General features: G+C 46.6%; 1 protein-coding gene across 1 annotated transcript in view; it reads left to right on the forward strand.

The window, feature by feature from the left end:
- The window catches only part of DISP2 (dispatched homolog 2 (Drosophila)), an 11,582-nt gene that overhangs the window by 1,252 nt on the left and 1,784 nt on the right, over positions 1–8,546 (forward strand). The window contains exons 2-7 of the mRNA XM_010017076.1: positions 1,494–1,523; positions 3,549–3,672; positions 4,320–4,435; positions 4,908–5,026; positions 5,926–6,023; positions 6,890–8,546. The exon at positions 6,890–8,546 is cut by the window's right edge and continues 1,784 nt beyond it. Of these exons, the coding sequence (XP_010015378.1) occupies positions 1,513–1,523; positions 3,549–3,672; positions 4,320–4,435; positions 4,908–5,026; positions 5,926–6,023; positions 6,890–8,546 (2,125 nt within the window). The 5' untranslated portion in view covers positions 1,494–1,512. The remainder of the gene's footprint in view (positions 1–1,493; positions 1,524–3,548; positions 3,673–4,319; positions 4,436–4,907; positions 5,027–5,925; positions 6,024–6,889) is intronic.

Consider the following 8,546-nt stretch of genomic DNA (forward strand, 5'->3'; position numbering starts at 1 on the left):
GGTTGGAGCTGGAGGAGCTTTAAGGTCCCTTCCAACACAAACCATTCCACAATTCAATGATTTTCTAGCCATTAACAGAGGATTTAATTTGCTTGTATTTGCAGCATAGAGTGATTGCAGTGAGAGGAGTGGAGCCTGGATCTTTTTTAGCTCCTACACTACCAACAGGACTGTCAGCTACGTTCTCTGTAACAGGTTATTTCAGTAGGACACGCAGCTGGATTGTGAATCCCTGGCAGAACGTGCAGCACTGGCAGACAGAAATGTGATAATATGATAACACTAGAACAGGGGGTTAATCCAAGCAAATCTGCTTGAGGAGCTATTGTGAGGGAATTAGCACAGGGTGGGCACTGTGCTGCCAGAAAGAGACCTCTCTGTCATGAGCTGGTGAGGATTTGTCTTTGCTCCTCTCTCCCACATCTACAGAGCATTAGTGTGATGAGGGGGACACAACATAAGTTGTGTGAGAGTGACTCTTCCACGGGGAACTCTCCTCCATTGCTTTTCCTTTCTTCCAACAACCTGTCAGGAAGGATGAGCTGCCACAGTTCACGAGCTGGCTGCTGGGATGGAGCAGGGCCTCTGTCCCATGCAGATACTGGGATGCAGCAGGACCTTCTCCCAGTTTAAGCCAAAAGCACAGGAGAAGGGTGAAGAGAGGAGGAGGAGCACTCGCTGAGCTAAGCTTGGCACGACTGCGGAGGGGGGAGCCAGAGCTGGGAGCAGTTCACTGGAAGCTGCATTGCAACCCAAGGCTGGGGCTGATTTCAAGGGGGCATTTTAGTGTAGCCAAAGAAAGCAGAATGAAAGGTCTTTCAGATGTGGTGACCTACTGAGGTGCTGCCTTTCTGTTCAGTGGGAAGCCTGTGCTCAAGGATCCATTAGCAAATGTAACCTTGGATCACTGGGGAAGGCTCATTTTGTTCCTCAGAGCACAAGTAGGAATGACAGATGCTCCTCTGTGAAGGAAGCGCTGGTGAAACGCTTTGGCCTTCTGCTCCTCCAGGCTGGGCACATGCTGCCTTCGAAGGGACCAGCAAAGAATGAGATCCACCTTTTTGGAAAACTCTTGCTATGTGAAACAGGAAATAAAAGCTATCTATAGGCATTGCTAGCCCAGCTCATGAAATTCAATAGAGGTTTGCTTTTGTCAAGAAATGACTGAAGAACTCAGAAGGAAAACACTTAAACCAGAGAGGTTTTCATGGATGAGAGTTGCAGTGTGATCTCTATGGGACTGCGTTGCTTGTGTCTGCTACTTCCTATGGGGTTTCCTTAGAGGGGCAAAACTGAGGAGTGGCTCCATGTCTTCCCATCCCGTTTAGTTCACATGCCAGCAGGAGAGGAAAAGACCCTGTTACTCATTAAACTACTCCATGTAGTGTCAGTCCTGTGGAGGCAATGGCTCAGCTTGGTGCTGTGCAGCCCCTGGCAGGGTTTCCTTGCAGGAAAGCAATAAATGAACACATCTCTTTTCTTTCTGTCTGCAGACATGACAAAGCTTTCAGGATGCCAAAAAGGTATGTTTGCTCTCAAAAGCTTCCTGCCCTTCCACCCTGTTACCATTGCTCCCCTACCCTGCTATTAGGAGGTGCAGAATGTTATCGCTGGTGACATCCCAGCAGGCCCCACTTCAGAGGTAAGGTCAGGGCTTCCCATCCACCTGAAAAATCCCAGTTTGCTTGTGGGATAGATTCATCTGCATTAATTAATAGCAACAGTGTCATGGTAGCTGTTCTCATGCAGTGCCTGGCCCTAGTCCACACAATAGCTTTATATATATGTATAAAATAATCCCATATGCATGTGTGTATATATACATATATAGAATTAATCCAGCCTGACCCACCAGATGAGTAATCAGGACATAAACTCCACATCCCCAAAATAAGTTCACCTTTTTTCAAAAGACAAGAGGGTTTTTAATGCATTTCCCCAAACTAAAATAATTCCTTTGCTTTCAACTTCTGTTTAGAAGCTGATTTTTGTAAGCCGTGTTTTGGGTATCTTCCATCACCAGCTGCTGCAGTTCCTTCTTTGTTTGCAGTTCCTTCTTTGTTTTTCCCTCCTGCTTTTTTTTCCTGGTAATTGGACATGGAATCACCCAAACCAGCCTCCAGAAATCAGTTATTCTAACAGATAAAGGGCAATTTTTGTTCATTTTCATAGCAAGGACTTCACCTATGAAAACAAACTCGATAAGGCAGTCTTACATTGCAAAGAAGACCTGACCAAAAGCCACGTTGAAAGCTCTTTGAAGGGTTATGATGATTTCTAGTGATGAGAGGTGCGTGATTTGACTCACTGAAGTTAGGAGCCAAAGAACAGGCAAGCAGAAACATCACACCCTGAGGCAGATGTTCATAAACATTTCACTGCCCCATGAAGCTCAAATATTTGTCAACTACTTTTGAACAAAGTCTTTGTTCTACTTCAGTAGATCAGAATACAGATGAATTACCTGCAACCTGCCAAAGCAGAGCAGGAACCATTCCGATATCTTGTATCTCATAAGATACTTTTAAGGAAGACAAAAATCTTTCTGCAGTAAAACCTGCACTGGTAAAAAGTTGTGGGATAGGAACTTTTATAGGTCATCCTATAGGAGAGACAGTTTGTCCCAGAAGAAAAACAGGACTTGGATGGAAAACGTTAGACCACCTCTTAAGAAGAAAAGTAACTGGCAAAATACTCTGGGACAGAGTAAGGTGCTTCTCTGGAAGGGTTTTGTTTGCATGGAAATGGCATTAAAAGTGTGTGTGCCACACTGAGAGGTGTTCCAGGCAGAGCCAGGCCATGGGCTTGCATGTGCTCCCCACACCCTGAAGGGTACCTTCTCTGCTGCATGTGTAGAAGCTCCTGCAGGTTCAGGGATTGGTTCTGAGGCTGAGATCAGCATTCAGGATCACTCACCCTGAGGATACAGAAGCCACTTGCCCGCACTGTGTTTGCTGCTGGCAATTCTCCCATCAGTTACATATCATCTCAGCAGCTTCCATCCTTTTTTGCCATGCAGATGTCCATATGATTCCCTGTGCAGTGAAGGAATTTAGCCCAATGACTATGGACTTGAGTTAGTTTTCTTTAGGTGACCCTTCATATTAGCCCAAAGACTCCTCATGGTCCATAGGTTGAGAATGTGCTGGCCAAACTCTGTGGCAGCTACAGCTTCCACTGCACAACAAGGGGGAAAAAAGGAAGAAGCTCTTTTTAAATGCAATCTTGTAAGTTAAATATGTAAAGCTTCATTTTGCCCTAGGATGCAAGAGTCTTGGTTTTCTTATCTCTGATTGAAAAGGCAGGAAAATGGAGGGAGGCAAAATGTAATTCCCCAAGTTAATTACAGTTGCCTGCAGATATGTGGTTGGAGGTGTAACATGTTCATGAATCACTGCACAAGAGCCTCTGAGCTTTGCAATGGTCAAACCCAGAAAGCCCAGATTCTTGTAGTTCTTTTACTAACACTACACCGGTTCATCAGCAGGTTTGTGCTAACAGCAGAAGCGCATTAACAGCTGTGTTTTCCCTTCTCCTGCTTGTTCCAGTTACTCCCAAGTGCTGGCAGAGTGGCCGGTGGCTGTGCTGGTGCTGTGCTCGGTGGTGGCTGTGGTCTGCACCGTCACTGCTCTGCTGGTTGGAAACTTGCCTGACTTTTCAGAGCCCTTACTGGTAAGTGCCTACAAACCATGTATCAACATGAACATTAGGAAAATCCATAGCCAGACTGATGTATTCTTTCTGCCATGTAAAACGAGCCTTTAGTTTCCTTCCCACACAAACCAGGATGTTCCTTTTGCTCCCCATCCACAAGCTGGGGTTGTCCAAAAGGACAAGCTGGGTTGGTGGAGATGGGATGGAGGATCTGGTTTTGGCTCCTACAGCCTCTGAGTGAGGCTCTCGAAATGGAGGGACTGCCCCATTCTGAGCACTGCTGCACAGGAGCCTCTTTTCATGCAGGATCCCACATTAATGTCTCTTGTTAATGAAAAATCCTGGGAAAAGTAAGAATAGACTAGAGTTTGTCCAGGAAGAGGAACATGACTCCCATTTCTGTGAGTGACTATTTTACTTGAAGAGGAGGAGAAGAGCCTTCATGTTCTCAGGGAAATATAACTGTAACCATCCTTCCCTAGAAAGGAAAGGGGATTTTTTGTCCTGTCAGCTCTGGGAATGCAGTATTTGCAGAGGAAATTCAATTTGTCTCTCTCTCCAAGATGCAGTAATAATCTCATCCAGTTTCTGTGTCAAGGAGGAGGATTAAGGAAAGCTGAGCTAAACTAAAATGCTGATGACACAGCCCCTTTGCTTGGCTGCAGGGTTTTGAGCCACGGGATACTGACATTGGCAGAAAGCTCGTTGTGTGGAGGAATGTTGAGAGCCACACAGGCTACAAGAAGACCTTGTCCCTTTCTCCATACGCCAAGAAGAAAAGGTATTTGAGTTTGGTTTGGGGAGATTGAGAAAGATGTTGGCTGTAAAGTTACTGATTCGATGTTGCAAGATACCTAAGTGAGTTACAACATACACCCTATACTTCAAAGCAAGCAAGGCACTGCAGAGTTTCAAGCCTGTTTGCCTGCAGTGGATTTGGGCTTCCTATTCTGGAAAGCAGGAATTGGGCTCTAAGCTGTTCCTGCCTTCACCGATTACCTTTAAGAGACGGCAGAGGTGACTCAGCACGTGTGCACAAGGGGATGTGGTTTCCCACTCAGTCTCATGAAGATCCCTTTAAAGGGGCACAGTCACCCTGTTACTAAAAATCTCTCACCCAAGCAATGCTCTTTGAGGGCTGTGATGACCCTTAATGCTGCAGCAGTGTTGTGTGTAGCACCAGAGCCTTGTCAGTGAGTGTAACTCAGAGCCAGAAGATCGCTAGTTACAACAATGATCTGATCTCTTGCTAGCTATGATGACATTGGCATTAGCAGAGGACAGAAGGCTGTTCAGGGAGAACAAGAAGTGAGGACACGGAGAATGGTGGAACAAAACTATGGAGCAGATGGTTTCTTTTGTGGCCCCCCAGGTGAGTGAAGTCTTACTGACTCAGTATCACACCCCCAGATCTCATCACAGAACTGTCAGAGTGGTTTAGGATACAGGGAAATGTTCTGAATATGCTCTAAAAAAGCAGCATGCCCCAGCCCACCCTGTGAGAGCTGTGCCACCTTTCAGGTAGAACATACATAGATAGAAATAAACCTTATATACACACATAGAAATACACCTTATATACATACATAGAAATACAGCTTATATACCTACATAGAAATATACCTTAAAAGCACCAGTAAAAGGACTAATGTTTCCACCATACACCCATAGCAAAACTGAATACTCTGAAAAAATAGCACATGCCCCCCTCCCTCTCTGTACCACTCCCTCTCTGTTCCCATTCTCTCTCAGTTCTTGCTTTTCTTCTTAAGAAACATGAATGGCAGTAAAACCCAGAGAGAAAAGGAGAAAACTCCAAGACACCCCAGATTTGTCCCAAAATTGGCGCTAGTGAGTAGAAGAAAGAGGAACAACATGCAGATACTTTTACTCTCTTCCCTGCCTCTACTCCCCCTCTGAAGCCAAACCCCAAACCCACAGGTCATTCGGACATGCTGGCTGAACCCAAGTTCCTCACATGGAGCAGAGGTGCAGAACCAGATGCCAGCCATCACTAGAAGCATGCTGACAGCATGGAGAGTGTGTCTGAAAACACTCCAGTGCTGCTTTCCTGCTGCTGGCAGATGGGTGAGGAGCAGAGGGCAGGTCACACAAGGCAGATGCTACCACTCACTACAAGTCTTTGTGACCTTCTTCCCTTCAGTGATATAGATGTATTTTTTGACTATGAACAGTCCACCCAAGCAGCTTGGCTGATTCATTCTCATTATCTAATCCTTTTTATATATATTTTTATTTTCTTTCTTTCAGAAAAGAGCTATTCCCAGCTGGTATTTATGTCCACAACTGCTGGGAGCTTATGGAACTTGCAAGCTATTCAGTCCATGTGCCAAATTGAACAAGACAAGGTTAGTAATGTCAGGAGGAACATCGATACATGCTGTCTCTTTTCCAACTGCTGTGATCTTTAATCTCTAGCTGAAAGGGAGCCAGACAAAAATAAGAGAAGCTGCAGAACAGGTTTCAGCCTAGAAGACGCCAAAGCATTGCACCTATTTAGCAATACACTTTCCAACCCAAACCATCCTGTGATTCTGTGAGTCTGTGATTCCACCTGCCACTAAAGTCCAGCTGCAAAGTAGCAGCTGCCATTAAATTGGAATAACCAGACACTGAACAATGTCCAGAAGCCAAAGGTGTCTGCCAGGACCTGCTGAGAATTTTGGGTAGCAGAAGCTAATTATTAAAATGGAGCTATAATTTTGGAGGCTTGACAGCAAATTTTCTGATTGGGAACTTTAAGTGGATTAGTTGTGTTTGCCACAGGATCCAAAGTTTCACATCAGAGGTTATAAAATATATATCATAGAATCCCAAACTGGTTTGTGTTGAAGGGACCTTAAAGCTCCTCCAGCTCTAACCCCCTGCCCCAGGCAGGGACACCTTCCACTAGAGCAGGTTGCTCCAAGCCCCTGTGTCCAACTTGGCCTTGAACACTGCCAGGGATGGGGCAGCCACAGCTTCTCTGGGCACCCTGTGCCAGTGCCTCAGCACCCTCCCAGGGAAGAGCTTCTGCCTCAGAGCTCATCTCAGTGTCCCCTCTGGCAGGTTCAAGCCATTCCCTTTGTCCTGTCCCTCCAGGCCCTTGTCCAAAGCCCCTCTCCAGAGCCATGACTGCTACACCTGGAGGGGAGGGTTACTGTAAGGAACGAGAAGCACTGTGGTTCTGTGTGCAGAGGGAGCCTGACATGACCCTCCCCTGTCTGTTTTTCAGATACGCTCCCATGTTCACTTTAGAGACCTCTGCCAACGTACTGAAGCCAATGAATGCTGCCCAAGCTGGTCCCTGGGGAACTACATTGCTGTCCTGTACAACAGATCTTCCTGTCTGGAGATAACTCAAGGAGACATCTCCCATACCCTGGCTCTCCTTCGTGCCTGTGCTCCAGACTACCACAAAGGCATCCTCACTCCATCCTGCATAGGCCCTGAGCCTGTGAGACAGAAACACTCTCAGTGTGCCCAAGTACCAGAAAAATGCACCCGTTTCAATGCCATTTACCAGCTTCTTCACTTCTTGGTCGACAGGGACTTTCTTAGTCCCCAGACAATAGAGTACCAAGTGCCATCTCTCAAATACAGCCTGCTGTTTCTGCCTACACGGAAAGGTGCATCTATGATGGGGATCTACTTAGACAATCTTGAATCCTGGGATCTGTTTGATAACTACACATCGATCACTGGAATGGACCTGGGCCTTAAACAGAAACTATTCCAGCACTACCTTTTACTGGATACCAAGTACCCAGTCCTGGCAATAGCAGCTATTTTTCTAAGCATTTATTTTTATTTACGCTCAGTCTTTATTACCTTGATAGTCCTGCTCGCTGTTGTCAGCTCCTTAATGATCTCCTACTTCTTGTACAAGGTGGCCTTCAGATTCACCTATTTCCCTTTTGTAAACCTGACAGCAGTCATCATTCTCAGCAGCATTTGTGCCAACCACACCTTCGTCTTCTTCGACCTCTGGAACCTCAGCAAGAACCAGAACCCTTCTGCTGGGCTTTCTCAGTGGGTGAGTCAAACCATGCACCATTTTGCATACCTCATGCTGGCATCTTGTTTCACAATGGGTGCTGCCTTCTATGCCAGCTACATTAGCAACATAACCGCCATCCGCTGCTTCGCCATCTACATGGGCACCGCCGTGCTGGTGAACCTAGTGTTCATGGTGACCTGGCTCCCTGCCTCGGCTGTGCTGTACGAGCGCTACATAGCAACCACCTGCATTTACAAGCCAGAAGACTACTGGAACAACAGCAGCCATAAAAGAGTCACTCTCTCCCTCCATTACATTCTCAGGGGTCTCCAGAACACGCTGTCTGAAACCTCCAAGCTGCTCTTTGAGAAGCTTCTGCCTTGTGGGGTCATCAAGTTTCGGTACATCTGGATCTGCTGGTTTGCTGCCCTGGCGATAGGAGGTGCCTACATCTCCTGTTCCAACCCCAAACTCAAGCTCCCGACTCTGGAGACGTCGTCTCTCCAGGTGTTTAGGCTGAGCCACCCCTTTGAGAGGTACGACTCCGAGTACTGCCACCAGTTCATGTTTGAGAGGCTGGAGCATGGAGAGGGGCAGCGTATGCCTGTCACCATAGTCTGGGGTGTTCTGCCTGTGGATAATGGGGACCATTTCAACCCAAAAAGCAATGGCACCCTGGTGACAGATGTCACCTTCACCATCCAAAACCCTGATGCCCAGAAATGGCTCCTTGAATTCTGCCAAAAAGTGAAGAACAAAACTTTCTATTACCCTGATGCAGAGCAGAGATCTACTGTGTGCTTCATGGAGGAGTTCCTCAGGTGGATGAACAGTCGCCAATGCTCCCAGCGAGACCACAGCTTCAACCTGTGCTGTAACCAGTTCTCTTTCC

This window comes from Nestor notabilis, unplaced genomic scaffold, assembly GCF_000696875.1.
Source record: "Nestor notabilis isolate BGI_N333 unplaced genomic scaffold, ASM69687v1 scaffold30716, whole genome shotgun sequence".
In the NCBI taxonomy this organism is placed as follows: Eukaryota; Metazoa; Chordata; class Aves; order Psittaciformes; family Psittacidae; genus Nestor; species Nestor notabilis.